Consider the following 18054-nt stretch of genomic DNA (forward strand, 5'->3'; position numbering starts at 1 on the left):
GAATCAATGAAAACAAAGAACAAATGATCCAACTTGACTATAATGTTTCCAAAACATGATTACACCATGGATATACTTAAGTATAATTTTTGCTACACTCTAATTTCTCTCATGGGGTGGTCTAATGAGGTGCTTGCACATTCCAAGCCTTACTCATGGGGTGGTGTAATGAGGTGCTTGCACATTCCAAGCCTTATGTGTTTCCACACTAGTTCTTTATACTCATTTGCATATAACAAGTTTCGAAAGAGGTACAAAATCCGAGTGTTGTTGGTCACAATGGAATGACACTCTTCATTCGTTGCTATGTCATAATATTAACGGTGAAAAACTTATGCAAATGCTTCTATATCATGAATGACACTCTTCATTCATTACTATGTCTTAATATTGATGGTGAAAAACTTTTGCAAGTGTTTCTATATCACGAATCTTTGGTTCTTGAGCTCACTAGAATTGTGAATGTGTCACACACAGGCGTATCTAGAATCACCAATGCCTTGAGCGAACAAAAAAGGAGGCTCAGTATAATTGTGAATGAGTCTAACAGAATAGTATCTAAAATCACCAACGACTTTCTGTGTTGTCTGAACCCATGTACGATACATGGAAGTTGCAATGGTAACGCAATTTCATGTTCATGATCAATAACCAAAAGGTAAATTTCCATCCTCACTATTATCATATGAAGAATAAACCATAATAGGACCAATAATAGAATAAGAAGATGGAGAATATTTCAAAAATGGATTATAGAATGAACGTCCTAAATGTAGAATTACGCTTGCATGCTTGGATAATTTCATCAAGCTACAAACCACTACTCTTCTTCCACCACTGTAATATGGTACTCTTTTTAAAAGATGATTGAAAAAGATGATTGTTGTAAATTTCCAATTATTAGTAAAGTGGAAAATAATGAGTTGAATTTAGGTTGATTGTAAATAAATACCTAAAAAGAAAAGAACCAAATTAAACAATGCACTTGTTACTGAGCATTCTATATCTGATATACTCTGCAATATGTAATTGACATAAGAATGGGCTGAATTACCATCATAAATTCATGGATTCTATGGTAAAAAGACGTTCTATTCAAGGCAAGAAACACAATATATAAGTCACTGTAACATACACTGTAAGAGACATTCCGCTAAAGTGAGTTATGAACAACGTCTTAACCATGTTGCATCTTAAAATAAAACCTATGGACGATCCTAACAAATAGAGTTTTTCGCAATTAAAAATGCCCTTCAACACCATGTACAATCCCAAAAGTAAAATGGAAATGAAACTAATATATTCAACTTAAGAAACTATCTATGGAAGACGAGGAGCTGAACTTCGACTGGAGGAACCAACAAAATTTGTTTGTCTCCATCGCAAAATCATCGACGATGACGATAATAATCGCGATCTGGTTCTTCATCTTGCGCAAAGAACGACCCATTCCTATTCCTGTTTCTTGTATTTGAATAAACTGCAAATTGCAACTTTAGGGAAGGCGAATCTCTGTCATTCTCATCAAACCTATAACCTTGTAAAGATTCCATAGCAGTTGCGGCACACTTAGGGTTATCGAATTCCACAAAACACAGAACAACTACAGCACTCGCTACTTCTCCTTCTCCACCTCGATGAGATGTTTTGGATTCCTTGGACTTTTTGACAAGCCTCACTTCTCTGAATCCGCGGAATGGGCGAAATATGTGAGCCGCTTCTCTACCAGTGCAATCACTAGGAACACCCACCACAAACAGTGTGTTGGATGCATCTTCTGGTAGATAATGAAGATCGTCCACAGCGCCCCTCCTCCCAATTAAAGGGTCCAGCCTATGGCTATCAGACCTGATAGTCAAACCCTCAGCTACAGTTAACCGATTTGAAGAAGGAAGCGGCCCACTTCGCGAAACAAAGCGACGATCATCAAGAAAAGGAGGAGCAGGAGCACGAACATCATCATCCAATAAATGAACCCCTACTCTGTCGCCACCTCTCTCGGCAAGCCTGAGGTCTTCCCTACGATTAAGATAAACACCAGACGACGCGCGATCATGTGTATAGTCATATTCATAACCATTGCGAGGCCGCTTGGCTAGTACGGACCTCTGCGAGTCCCTTTCTCTCTCAGCGACTGTTCCTCGGAATCTTGCGTCCTCCATGTTCCTCTCTCTTATTGCCCGAACAGAAACGAAGACTCGTCGCTATATAATAGAATACTACAGAAACGCAAAAGTAGCTCGAAAGAAATCCCTATGCTGCGAAAGCTCAACACGACTATAGAATTTACGTTGTAGTTCGTTAATACTGGAGCCATCGAGCGCGAATATATATATATATACAGACATGCAGTATTTACGGTCGGCCTATTTTAACGGTTACATTTTCTTCTTTTTGGGGCACGGTCACCACTGAAACAGTATAGCTATATTTTAATTGTTATATTTTCTCATTTAAACGTTTAAATTTCAAAATATATTGAACTTTGAAATTCACACTTCATTGTTATTATTATTGAAACCCCATGTCCATCCATCCATTGTGCATTTCTCGTGAGTATTAGGAGCAGATTGGCAGTGGAATGTGTAAATTTCAAAAAAATTTAGAATTTTGAAATTTATAAATTATTATTATATTTTATAATTTGAACGGTTTAATGATTAAAAATATGTGTTTCTTAAAAAATGAAATTTTAAATTTTTTTTTCTAATTTAACTCACAATTTAAAATTAAATTATTATTAAAACTCCATACTCCTCCATCAAGTTTCTAAATATTTACAACATCGAAATAACCAGCATAAATATTTTTATATGATTCTCTCAAGAGGTTTTGTTTACCCATATCTAATTAAATTAACGCTTTAATTTCTATCTCTTACATTAAAGTTATCAAAAAAATATCTTCCTTCTTTTATAGGTATACCAAAGTTCTACTAGGTTTTTTTATAGCTTTTATTGCCATAACTATTTATTATAAAATAGTGAAAGAAATATTATATATAATAGAGTAATTTATTATATATAAATTTATTTTAAAATAAAATTTTCAAAATTTTAATTTAATTATTAAATAGATAGTAAAATTTAAGCTCAACAAGATTTATTTACAAAAATAGTTTTTTATTTCTTGTTTTTTTATTTGAAGTGATTAATTAAAAAATTTATAGTTTTTGGGCATGTGGTATTTATAATCTATGATATTGGTCCATGGTATTGTAACAAACCATATTTACAAATTAATATTCTTCATGATAAAAATAAGTTGAAGTCCATAGTTAAAAATATTACATGTGTTTTTTTTAAATTCATATATGTTTAAGTGATAGAATCTTTTTTATAATTAATAATAATAATAGACTTCGTAGGACATAGAAAATGATGGAGCTCATCACACCTCTTAGGATTTTGGTTGCAAGTGAAGGCCATGGATTTCTGTCAAGCCAACAAATGGAGAAGACAAACAAAGAAGTTAACTAACGTAGTGGAATAGAGAAGTAGAACTCAGTTTTTTTTATGGCAAAGGACATGGGAATAACGTGATATCCTAGGGAACTCTCAAGCCCTTGCTCCCTTGTTCCCTATTTCAATCTTTTTTGTGTTCATAGGTCCTATATGGAGGGAAAGAGGAGTAGAGCACACATAGATCTTTGGGCCATCAGGAGTTATCATAGATAAAATGGCACAAGGATTTTTTATGTGGGGTAGCTCACACATATACAATGTTGTTGGTTGGTCATGTACTCCTCTTGTTTCTCTAAAGAAGTCTGCTACGAGCTCTTATCACTGTTACTACCTTGACAAGAATGTTGGTTGAGGGAGAGGAGGTACCCAACTTCACTTGTGAATCTCATAGATCTATGCGAGAGGGGAAAAAATGGAGACCTTGAACAAACATGATTCCAAATCTTTACCAAAGACCTACATGGTAAATCCACCCTCTTTAAACCATTGATTTAGACTCCATACAAAAACTGAAGTAACATATAGAGAAGAGGTTGACTATACCTGCAAATGCTAGATTCTCCTAATGAAGGACTCATTCTTCAAGATTGTTTGTAAGTGAAGAATCACAGTATATGTGAAAACTCTATAATAGTGTTGTATGTGAGGTTGTAAGGAGGCGTCCTAATATCTAGGAACCTTAGACGACCTGCCTCCCACATGGATGCGACAAAAGGGGCTTCTTTCCCTACTAATCAACCACAACACAACCTAAGACCTTATATTGTAGAAAAAAGGAAACAAACGCCTTCCATGGAGGTCAACCTTCCTAAGGTAAACCACGATTTTTTTTCTCTTCAATTAAAGGTTGTAATATGTAGGTTCAATGGATTTTTGCCTAAATCTAATGCTCTACATGAGTGGGTATTTTCTTCCTCGACTCCCAACTATGATATATACTTGTTCTCTAAATGTCTTTTTAATGTACAATTTTATAATCAAGATCATTTGGAAAGGGTCTTACATGAGATGACCTAGTTTGGGGGAAGAAATGGGCTCTTCATCACCACTTGGTTTCCATATTTTGATGCCAAAAAGAATGGTGGTATTAAAAATTATGGTATGGGTGAGGCTACCAAATCTCCCCATCCCTTTCTGGCATCATAAGGTTCAAGAGGAAATTGGAAACACTCTTGGAAAATTCAGAAAGATGGACTAGGAAAGAACAAAGGTTTATTTACCTTCACCATAATCTATGTTGAAATAGACCTCAACAAAGATTTACCTAAACACATTAAAATAAAACACAAAAGAATTCAATGAGACAAGAATTAGATTATTAAACACAACATTTGGTGGCATGTATGCTATTAAATAGGTCGCATGAAAAATGCATGCCCATAGGAAAAAAATCCCCAAAGAAGAAAAAGGGTGAGACCCACAAACCAAAAGGATAACAATCCTTAGATCATTACGTTTTGAAAGATGAAGCATATGAAACTATGGATAGCCAAAAAATATGGTTTGAAGTGGATGCATAGGTCAAAAATGAAAATGTATCTCTCATAGAATGACATTGAAGCACAAGAAGCCTAGGAAAGAGAATCATAGAAAAATGTGGCACATTCAAAAATTGGATGGGGGCCACAAGAAGAGAACATGTTTATGACAGTTCAAAATCAGGCAAAGAATCCCCACCAAAGGCATCACGAAAAATAAACATTCAGATAGGAGAAAAATGTTGAACCATGAGGACTTGAGTTGAGTGGAACTTTGCATAGTGGAACCATGTTGAGATGGTACATTTTTCGAGGGAGATTCCTAGGGTATATTCTAGGGAATATTATGTAAGCTTATGCCTGAAATATTTTAACTATTGTGGCATCTTGAAGATTCCATAAGGGGCCAAAAGGTGAAATTTGTAGAAACTAGTCAAGTTTATACTCATTTTTCATGAAATTTCACAAGGAATCCACGAGTTTAGTCATAATTGGGATATAAGCAATAGAGTTTCAAGTCACTATCAGAATTGAGGTATTTCCATGTATTTTTTTTAGATAATATAAAGGCTTCTCGACTTTGAAGTTGGGCCAAGAGACATTTCTCACACATTATGAGTGAACTTCATTAACAAATCTCCGTGCATTGTCTATATTATCTTCATTTTTTGTTTCTTCTTCATGGATGTTGCATGTATGGTATTTTCATGCTCTTTAAGTAATTATATTTGACATCACCAAAGGAAGGATTCCATATCATGTTGGTATTAGAGAATTCTTCAATAATGTTAATTGTGAGTGTGGATGCTTACGAGGGCCAAACTCAAAGAGGGTGAACAAAAAATCAAGCCTTTTAACCCCAATATTGGGCATGAAATTGGAGGAAATAAAGTGGAAGGTAATGACATGCATATAGAGAATGAGTAGGATTTCCAGAAGCTCTTCTACCAAATGGAAGATTGGGTGGAAAAGTTGTTTATAGATTATGAAAGGAGAATGGAAAAAGAGGGCACGAAAGAAGGGGGTTCTAATAGATGATAATGCATGACTACACTGAAGAGGTGGAGAAATTCTTTCTGAATATGTATCTTCAAGTTCAATCTCTTCATCTTCCCCTCATTCTCATGATACAAATAGTCATCCAAGAAATGCTTCTAAAATGTCATTTTTTAAATTAGATGTGAATTTTGATTTTCCCATATTTAATAGAGAAGCTAATGCAAGGAAATTAAAAAATTGGATTAGACAAATTGAAGTATATTTCTATATACAACAAATCCGAGAGGACGAAGCAAAGATCTAGTTGGAATCTCTTTGACTATGAGGCATACCTCTTGTATGATGGAAGAGAAAACTTCATAAAGGTAGTCAACATAATGGTAAACTCCTACATTAAAAGGGAAATTTTACCCACTAGATAAAGGCAAAAAAACATAATGGAATGGAAAAACTCTAGACATGGAAAAGGCCAGAATGTTCAAATTTTTAGAGAAAGTTTTGGGAAGCAAGCATTCACATTGAATATTCATTTATACTGACTAGGAACTTTGATGAAATACATTGGTGATTTACACAATAATATTCATGATTCAATTTTTTTTTGATCCCACTGATCTAGATGAAGCCAGTGTGAAAGAAATTCATCTTGAAAATAGGGGAAGGCATGGATAAGAAGATCATGCAAAGAAGGCTTTGTCTAAGCCTCGTAACGACAATTTCAAAGGAAAAGGAAAGGGAAAGAAGATAGTGAAAGCAAAAAAATAACAAGGGAAACCCTCTTGCACTATTGAAAGAAAAAAGGGCATGATAAGCAACATTATTGAAAGCTACATCCAAAATTGAAGAGTAAGAAGTTTGGTGGAAAAGGGAAGTAGAAGAAGATTGCTACAACACAACAAAACTTAGGTTCTGATTCTAGTGATGGCGCACATATAACAACTATTGGATTACAAGGTAAAGGTTCCTTTCATGTTGGTTCAAGTTCTAAAAGTAGAACTCATGATGATGAAAGAGAAAGAAGTGAATTGTTTCATATAAGAGTTGTACCTAAGCACACAAAAATATATACATTGTTTGACCCAGGTTCTGAATTTAAATCACTCATAATAAATTGTCATGAATTTGGTTTTGGAAACAAGATCTCATTCAAAATCTATCCTCTTGGTTTGGTGTGTGACAATGTAAAGCTCAATGTCAGCAAAAAATGTAAGCTTAGGTTTGTTATTACTTCAAACTTAATAGATTAGGTTGATTTCGATGGCGTCCCAACTGAAATTTGTGACATAGTCTTGGGAAGCCCATACCTATATGATAGGAAGAATTTTATTTAGGCATGAGAACAAGTACCATCTCACCAAAGATGTGGTGGAATATTGTAACAACCCCTGGTTTATTTTCCATGTAAATAAAATAAAACTAAGGTCTTGAGATAGGTATTCCAAGCTAAATGGTGGGAAAACACTATAGTGGGCATCACTTGGAGTTTTTTAATGCCTATGGAAATTGGCAAAGGAAAATAGCCAATAGTTGGCATTTTATTTTGAAAATAAAGGAAAATATGAGAAAAGGGAGGTGAAAAGACACACATTTACATACAAGAGAAATTAGAGGAAAAGTATGATCTAAATAGAAAATGGAATCAACCCATGGTAGTAATCCACCCATGTTATTCATACACCCATGGAATTTACCCATGGTATTCTAAGTGGCATCCACCTATGGTATTGTAAGTGACATCCATCGATGGTATTCATTCAACCATGTAATTTACCCATGGTATTGTAGCTAAAAAATACTATAAGTAACATGTCACATTTTGTAAAAGCACAGTTGCTCCGCCACATTGTATCTTTTACAGTTATTCTTCCTTTCAGTAAAAAAATCCTTTGTGGTTTTGTTTATTGGGCATTCTCCTCTTTTTCTTCTCGCAATTCAATTTTTTAGATCTTGGGGGCCTCCCACAATGTATGTTTTACAAAATGTGACTTTTTACTTATAGTGTTTTTTAGTTACAATACCACGGGTCAATTGCATGGTTGAATGAATACCATGGGTGGATGTCACAATACCATGAAAAAATAACATGGGTGTATGAATATCATGGGTGTATGTCACTTACAATTCCATGGTTGGATGCCACTTACAATACCATGGGTAAACTCCATGAGCCGATGAATAACATTGGTGGATGAATACCATAGGTTGGTGCCATTTTCTATTCAGATCAAAATGAAGCAAATTGAAGAAAATGGAGACATCAATAATAAAAAGGCATCAAAGAAACAATTCACATTTTTTGCATATTTTTTGCTAGCATTTGTTAGCTCCGTTTTGGTGCTCTCATTTCATTCTCTCGTTCTCTCATACCCTTCCACACTTAGAGAATATTGGAGCATGATTGGAGCACTATAGCATTCACTTGGATTGGAGAAGGAAAGTAAAGGAAAACAAGGAAGTGCAAGGGAAAAGTTGGCTCAATAACCACAACTAGATTGATTTTCAGGTAACAGGTTGCATGTGTGATTTTCTTGTTGATTCTGGATGCACGGTATATGCATGGAATTCCATGGTTATGTGTTTTCAATGGCATGGATATTTTCCTAGATTGACAGTGGTTACATCCTTTCCTTTACATTTCCTTGATAACCATGGTGTAGCGAGTTTCTAACTTGGTTTTATGATTGCCTCTCAGGTTATCTATGGATGTGGGTTGGAATAAACACTTACGATCCATGAAAAAACTTGGGATGAGTTACTAGTTCCTACATCCTGTAGGTTGGGACAAATGATATGGAGCATTGTGGGTTCAGATACTAGTCATTGGAGTTGTAGGTTGGAACAAATGCTCTAGAGCCCTGATTAGTTGTGGGTTGAGTTAATAGTTCCCAGAGCCCTAGAAAGCTTAGGTAGAGATTGATTTGGTTAATGTTAGTGGTTTTGGACTGTATAAGTGAGATCACTGTGGAAAACGGTTTAGGTTTTTTGGCCTATGGAAGCCTTGGTTGGTTTTTTCTTGGTTTAGCCCTTATGATCCCACATTCATGCTTAAAATATGTCGAAGGGGTGATTGGCTAAAAGAGAGATTTGGTTCAACCCAATCTATGGTCAAGTGGTACATGGCAGCCCCTGACTTGGTTAGAATTTTCATATGTTAATATGAGATATTTTTATGTTGTGATCTATGATAATTCGTAGTGATTAGGTTGGTAATTATATGGCATATATTCCATGATTTTCATTCTATATATATATACTAGTTATATGTTGGTTATATCTATCTATGGTTCTTGACATGTTTTGATAGGTTATTGAATGGTTGATGAGTGCATGGTTTAACAAGTGTTGTTGAAACTAGCTAGAAAGGGATTGGAGCCTTCTTTGTGATTCTGAGATCAAATTTAGAATTTTATGATCAAATATGCATTCATGACCTATAGCTTTCATGTTTACCATATGTTAGATGAAATGTTTATCCTGGATTATGCATGACTTGGTCAAGTTCTTGCTTGAGTATTTATTGGCTACCCTTGTTATAATATTGTTTATGTTTCTAGGAAGTTAGATGTAATGAACCTCCTTAGCCTACCTGAGAATTTAGCCCCTAGGACCAATAAATTTAAAATTTTGGGTTCATTCACAGCTAAAAATTTACCCCTCCTTGCAAATATTATCTTCTAAAAAATCCCTCAGCCATATTTTATTAGGCCATAGTACAAATTTCTCATTAATTGTTTTACTAGTTTTCCTATATGGAACCTTAGGTTTGTTAACATGTCTGATGTATGTGATCGACCATTGAACTTATGATGGTAGGTATCTTGTCAAAATATCTAGGTAAATCTTCACCAACACTAGTGGACATTAATTTCATGATCATTGTAGCGTACTCTACCTTATTGACCAGTCTTTCATTCCCATGCATACTAGTTATACATACAACACAGATACATAATGAATTAGTCATAAAATAAGATACATTATTTCCTCAATTGTTGAGTATGCATAAGAAGATATTATTTTAGAGCATTATGAGCATACCATATCTATGTAGTGGATGTAACACGTTCAATTAGAGAATCCATAGTAATCTCACATGTTCATACATAATCTCAACATAAACCAAATTGCTTCCTCTATTAACTCTATTCTTAGATGTAAAAGAGGTCATATGTGTAATATTGTCATCAAATTCCGAGTAACCCATTAGCACAAGTAATCTAATTATGTGCAATATGCTACCCTGCATGGGTAATTAAACTGTCAATTCATTTAATGTACTTCTACTGATAACTACACGCTAGAAATCCACATACAAGTCGATAATGAGAAATCTAAAGCGGTGACACCAGTATCAACTACTAGTTACTCTGATTCCACTATTTCTCATATACATTAAAGGTCACATACCTATGACATCAATGATTTCCATATAGATAATACCTTATCTATACAACTGAGCTACATGGGTTGACCATTTCAATGGTAGGAAATAAATATAGAGATAAGAAATCAATCGTCAGCATATATAAGCTAATTGTTTTAACTTCATAACAAGTAAGGATTAATATAGAACCCATACAATGTAAGTGAATCTCATGACAGTAGAGGAAACATCATTTTTTATACTAATACATAAGCCTATGTAATTCACTCAACATTCTCATGGTGAGGAAAATTAGAAAATCATCTCATAGAAAAACTGGAATAATATCCAGAACTTATGAAAACATTCTCATAAAAAAATGGAAACTATGATAGAGAGAGAGAGTAAGATTCAACATACAATTATTCCTTGCAAATGACACCAACTAAACCTAACTTGGATGGAGTAGCACCACCACCCAGCCATGAATCACCTCTAATTCCCCCCTGAGACGAAGATCTTGCCAAGGATCAACTGTGATCAATTGATCGATGCACTAGCTATTTAATACCTTCTTTCATGATTTAGTTACCATTAGCGGTGTCTTGCTTTATGGATTTTTCCATTTGCCTAGGTCTTACCTGGAAAAGCTTGTCTTTATCTCTCATGATGCTTTTCCACATAAAATCTTTCCTTTATCTCCCGCAAAGATTTTATTTCCAATGGATCTTTATCTGCCATCTATCTGATGGATATCCAATCCATCAAATATTATCTAGAATCACATATAGAATCTTATCATGAAATATTCATCTCTATCCCATTCATCATGGGATTTGGCAAGCATCTCCTCTCTCTTGGTGCTCCATCCTCCAAGTGATTTATTTTATTAACTTATTTAATAATACATTTTCTTTTCATATTAGATATCACCTAGCTTTCCTCAGCTTAGGTGTAGAATAGTTTAACCCACAAAGGAGGGTATAAAACATAGCTTTCCTCAACTTAGGTTCACAAACATTTAAGACGCAAGTGAGGATATCACACCTAGATTTAACTTAGCTTAGGTTTACAATAATGTAGTACACAAGGGAGGGGTGTTACATACTCCCCCACTTAAATTTTACACCTTCCTCGATGTATCACTACATCATGTTCTCCTTCACATGTAGATGGTTTTTGAATCCACGACTCTCATGCCTCTTCCATCTGATGCAAATTTTTTTCTATGGTGTACATTTGTCACAAGGAGTGCTCCTAGCATCTCTCCTTCCATAGCTATATCTGTCTCAAGGAGTGGTCCCATCATCGCTCCTTCCATAGATACCTGTCACACTTTTTTTTCAAACCATTTGTGAGATTTTATCGATGCAAAGTTTAACTATGATAAATATCATAATTTGTTTCTTAATAGTATTAAAGTAGCTATTTCTTATCATTTATTTTATCTAAAGAATGCATGTTCTCTGCTTGCATTCTTTCAAGCCTTTGTGTTCTTGTCTAACACTTTCTTCTTGCAGTCTCTCTACATACAATACATCAATTAGCATATTTTCCACATTAATATGCTTGCAAGGTAATAAAAAATTATTTCACATCATAATATATATTCATACACATATATTTGTCATACTCAAACTATTTTTAACCATAGTTACTTATACCAAACTTACTTTCTCTCTTCTGGGTAACCTCGAGGTTTGCTTACCTGGCCCAACATCCATCCGATGACTATTCGATACTTGCACACAAGGTATGTTACACACACCAATACGCATTTCATTTTTCAACCTTGTATCATATGTAGTGATATGCTACCATATGTACTTCTGTGCATAGTCCAACTATGGTACAACCTATAATACCATCCTCATTGTATCGCATGCATGACATAAAATATATCAACATATTTTTTTCACCATGTTATTACCATACCAAAATTCATTTGTCATGGTTCATCTATGTAATTAATAATTTTTTATGTCATGTGTAAATCAATTCTAGATGTCACGTGGTTACAACATCAGTCGCATTTTATTGGATTCATGTATATTTTCATCTTAATATACCTTCTGCTTATTGTTCTAAAACAAACTATTAACCCATAGCTATTAATTTACCTCGTATGTTTTACTTTTTCTATTTTTACACCTCAACAACTTGTTGGCCATGTATAATTTAGTGTAGTTATTCATGAATGTTTTTACTACTTACAATCCTACACTCCTTGTAGTTGTAAGTGTTTACGATCTCATGGTATTTACATAATAGCTTATTCTTAACATTAAATCACCCATTATGAATAGATGCATTATCTATTTATGAATTCTTCCTTGCAGCATTTCCTTATGTTGTCTAGACACCTTATCAATGCAATCTGATAAGAGATCCTCTCAGAATTTCTTGATACCAAATTTTGCCCAAGTTTCCTTTTAGGTACATCTACTTGCTATCATGCATATATATGTATCTTACCTTGAATTTTGATACCACAATCTCCACATGCTCAAACATGACTATTTGGAGATTTACATGAAAATCAACCCTCTAAAATAAACTAGAATTGTATGTAGAAATTTTGTCCTTACGAAAATTATTATACATAAGGATTTAATTATTCTATGCAATTTCTAAATAAGCAATTTTTATTTTGTGCATAAATATTTATCTAGAATACTATGTTCCATACTAAACATAGTGATGATCAAGTATATAATTATGAAAATAAGTATTTCTACTTATACATATGGTCGATACAGATGCTATGATGAGTAGGATAGCTCCATTGCCTAAGCCATAACAACTACCTACTCTATCTCTCATTGTATTTAGATCACAACCGCCCATTGTGTTTTTCATTGTTTCTTACCCATCCCATGTTCAAAGAGAGTTTTCTCAGGTACTACCAACCGAGAGGGCTAGGAGGCCATCCACTTTTTATATTGTAATAGAGGTTTGCAATACCATTTGTAACATACCTCAAGAGCCTACCCTCAGAATTAACTACTAGGCTCCCTATTCTCGAAATTTTTATTCCTTTGTGGATAAGATTCGGCTCTTGCCAAGAGCATATGGAGTCCTTCTTTATATAATCTTTATTACTTATATAAAGGTGGATCCATGATGTAGAATTTGTCCATATTGACTTTATCCCAAGCAACCTTTTGTCATACTTCACAATTGGGAGAGATAATTTAATTTCAGCACGCTGTCAACAACACTCTTCTACATAATTCCAAATGAGCAGTTATTAACCCCATGCAAAGTACTTTTTCCATGCAGAATTTCCATGTTTTTCCAAAAGAGTTTTCACATCTATGTTGCACGTATCTCAACAATTCTAATTTTGCAATATTCATTCATCATGCCTTATGCATAATTTTCCCCTACCCACAAGAAAACATTTTTGGGAAACAAATTCTTCATTGTTGACCATACGCTAGTTAATGTTTTAACACGTCTATGGGGTAGAATTAATAAAAGATGCCCTTCAATTCTTTTTAACATCTTATCATTTTTATTTACAAAAATAATAGAGACAACAAGGAATATTTCTTTATCATATATAACCGAAGCTTATAAAAATCTATATGATCTCATGTTAACAATCATCCCTTCCTTCTAAAGCGGATTTTATAATCCATGATAAGTCGTTATCAGTCTAATGTGTACATGATAACAAAAAAAAGTTTCACTGCCAATATTCAAGAATTAATCCATGGTTAAGCAAATGAGAACAAGTGTAATCAACAAAAATGTTGTAATGCTGCAATGAGGAATTTTTTGTAGGTAGAGGGTATAGAACAAATGAGATTCTGGCACATCAGTCACCCATTTCCCACTCGTATATGTTTCTAATATCTGCATAAGCATTCATTTTTAGATAGATGGTTTGTGTGACTGAAAGAGAGGGTTTTGTTCACACCATTTTATACATAACTATATATAGTAAATAATATACAATACATACGATAACTTGAAGTAGTGCATCGTATTTGGTCAATTAAATACATACATACTCCTCTACTTAGTTACACCTTTCCCCTCTCCAATTCCATTGGAGGCTTGAACATTTTCTAGCTTCTAAAGAATGAAATATTCAAAAACCTGCTTGTCATAGGCATGATTGCCTTCCTCACCCATTCATAACATAGTATTCTGACTGTAGAGAAATCATAGGTGTTGATTCTAAAACAACCTTACAGAAGTGTTGACAAATACATACAAATAGACTCACCCAATGGCCACCTGAGATTGCACAAAATTTAAAAACAAAGAATAATACCAAACCACGGTATGCATAAACAGATGCGTGGAACAATTTGGGAACCCTGAAAATGAATAGAGAGACTTATTCTGGGGAAATATCTGAACTCGAAGACACGTACCTACAGGGAAGAATCCTTCACTGTCACTGCTTGTTATCATCATTTTTTTCCTCTACAGGCGCAGCTGCCTTGGTGCTGCTATTCTCATATCCATCGCACTCCTATCACTAGAATTCTGTTGTTCACAGTAACAAGATAAGTAAAGGGTCTATACCAATCTCAATATTCAAAAGAATAAAAATACGAATATGATCGTAATTCTTTTACATTCATATATATAGGGCGAGTACCTAGACCGAGAGTGATCATTGAATCTGTGCACGCACAGAGAGTCTTTGATCCACTTTCCTACCGACTAAGTGTATATATATATATATATATATATAGTTTGAAGGAATCTTTGAGAGCACAACCGATTGCTGCACTATGCTCCCTTCCAACAAACTCAGAAACGACTATGATATTTTGAGTCGAATTTCCAACTCTTTCCTGATGATGGGATTCGTTCTCTCACTTATGTGCATCGGAGGAGAGAGTACTTGCTCAGAATCTGGATGGTCATTATCCATTCTTTTTCCTCGTAGGATAAGCCTTATCGAGCCAGCGATCTATTGCCGAAAGAAGGAAACATTAGATACTTAACATGACAAGTAAAAATGCTTGTGGTTGTTATAGAATGCTTACAGACATGTTTTTATTCGACTAGTTTTCTTCTCATATGATCCACATCCTCATCCTATCCATATCCTGATTTTACTTAATGAGTCATGCGTGTGTTTATCACTTGAAAAATAAACTGGTCTATTTCTACACTAGCTGTTATGATGGTAGGATTCCCAAATATGTGGATTTTGAATATGTTTCATACATGTTCATTGATTCAATACCCAAGAAATATTTTCATTATATCTCAAATGCACAACAGCATGAATAAATAAATTGGAAAACAAAAAAACTAATATGGGTGCAACAATGCAGAACTACACAGAACTAAATTTAATATCTTGAAATTATTTTTTGAAGGAAGGGACCACCATTGGAGGTCTTGAATGGAGAAATATTTTCGACAGTTTATCTAATGAATGGAAATCTCATGCTACCAATTAGTAGCTTTGATTTATCTCCTATGTTTCCTTCACAAGTTTTATCTTTGATCACACTGCACATCATTTCCTCTGAATTTCTTAAAAATGATAGATTTTGACAACTTCCCCACTGTTCTAGTAGCACGATCTTCACTAGTCCTCATTTTAACCAAGCTCCACACATTGTCTATCTAGTAGCAGCATCTTAATTGAATATTGCAAGTTGAATGTTACCTTATTCTATGTGGCCTGATTGCCATATTTTCAAGAAATAAAAATCCACTGGCCTTGAATGGCTTGCACATAAATGAAAACATAAAAATACTTGGAAACGAATTTTCAATCTAGAAATTACAAAAGCAAATAGGCACAAACCATTCATTACTGAGAATGGCCACTATGCCCTTCTCCAGATCCACGTTTTGGGGATAACCTTTAGATGTGAAGCCCAAACACCCAAGGAGACCCTGTCTATAAGGCAAAAAGCCTTGTCTATAAGGCAAAAATGGATTTTTCTTCAACTCCTCATATTGTGCCCTATTGGCAGTATAATGGAGCTTTTGAAGTGAAATTGGCATCTTCTTAACAAACTTGGTAAAACTTTCCCCGGATTGATGATTCACAGTACAATTCTTCAATCCTCCTACCTCTTACTTGAAAGTGATTTAACATTGCAATTGTTTAAATCCTTCTAGTGCTTTCTCCCTGAATTTGAACTTTTCTTAGTAGGTTTCAATTTCTTATACTTCTCAACACTCCCACACTTCTCAGATTGCTTTGCAGGGCAACAGAAAGACACTAGAGCCTATCCTTTCCCTAGTCGTGTCCCTCACTGGCACTTCGCACACTATTCCTAACCCCTTGGTTCAACACTGCACTTCTAGGCCCTATTTCAAAAACCCTAGCACATGTGATTTTACCAACTTTGACCCTTGATATTCTTCGCTCTAGAAGGAGACTTCTTTATTTCAAGTTCTGCCTAGGATTCACATTAAACTCCTCCTATACTCGACCTTCATGTATTATTGTGATATTTCGGCTCTTTCTACGGTTTTGACAGCATAGATTCTTTGCACGTGTGGAGGATTTCAGCCCTAAAACAAACCTAAACAACTTCGCTTTTCCTTCCTTATTCTCACAGGCTATGAGGCTATCTTCCTTGACCTTTTCACACTTCTTCCTTGCTTCATATCTTCACAGAAAATCTATCTCAAATCTAAATAAGCCGACTTGATTTGGAGACTAGGCTGACATGCCTTTTGGAGATCATCTTGAGGCCGACTTCTTGGAGGAGCTTGAGCTTGGTCTTAGAGGGATTTTTTACTTTTTCATTGACTCATATACAAATGTAACATGCCCAAGAAGGGCCATTCATACATAACATTGACTCAATTTGACTTTTATGACTTTGTGACAAAACCTATAGGCTCACAATGGAAACCTTAACTAAAATAATTTTTCTTGATCATAAGACCCATGATTCAGGCATTAAAAAAGTAATTTTATTTTCTTCTTTACATAAAATCACAATTACACATGTCATTATAAATATTGAACCTAGTTACACTTTTCAACAATCTTCAGACTCAAACTCTCTATTTACAATATTGCACTAGACATGTAGCTTAAAAAAATGAAAAAATATACACAAAGAGGATAATGAACAAGGAATTCCTGATTACCATACATATATAACATGGAAGTCTAAATAGATATGAATTGCCAGAGTCAAAACTCTCTTACGCTAAAAGCCAGTTTTGGTAGGAACATATTATGTTTGAGTAAAAAAATAATTTGACAACCAATTTTTCTTGCAAATATCAGTTTCGAAAACATTAAAATAGTAATTTAAAAGATGTATTTTCTAATTGCATCATTTAGGGTTTACCACTCACTTTGAATCTAGGGAAGGTATTCTCTATATCATTCGTTTATGATATTCTTGCACACTTTTTGTTGAGAACATGCCTTGGTATTAAACATAAAATGTGTATGATGAGCAGAGATAAGAACAAGGAGCAGAAGTATGTACAAATATCAAAGAGAAAAAAAAATCAAAAAATCTTCCTCAAAGCTTCTAAAACTGAAGTATTTTTATTCCACATTCATAACTAATTCGAAAAAATATCTTGTCATTCATCAAATAGAGAGTGCCATACAAAATAAGATGTAAATAAATTCATGTAATTTGTTGATCACATGTATGGGCTCGATTCAAAAGAAAAAAAACTTCAAACAATGATGTCCCAATTTTTTTAATATCATATGGTGGCCAACATTTGTAATGCCCACATTTTCCACCTTCCATTTACATATATTGGATTGAATTGGTCAATC

The 18054-nt window shown here is 34.4% G+C and overlaps 1 protein-coding gene across 1 annotated transcript; it reads right to left on the reverse strand.

Annotated features, from left to right (window-relative positions):
* Nucleotides 1–1388: 1388 nt before the first annotated feature.
* Nucleotides 1389–2162, reverse strand: LOC149255401 (nuclear speckle RNA-binding protein B-like). The gene has a single exon (XM_089455025.1). It carries the CDS (start codon nucleotides 2160–2162, stop codon nucleotides 1389–1391), a length of 774 nt encoding a protein of 257 aa, XP_089311151.1.
* Between the last annotated feature and the right edge of the window lie 15892 nt (nucleotides 2163–18054).

Source organism: Pinus tabuliformis, chromosome 7 (genome assembly GCF_031772625.1).
Source record: "Pinus tabuliformis cultivar Carrire ecotype Pingquan chromosome 7, CPIR1, whole genome shotgun sequence".
In the NCBI taxonomy this organism is placed as follows: domain Eukaryota; kingdom Viridiplantae; phylum Streptophyta; class Pinopsida; order Pinales; family Pinaceae; genus Pinus; species Pinus tabuliformis.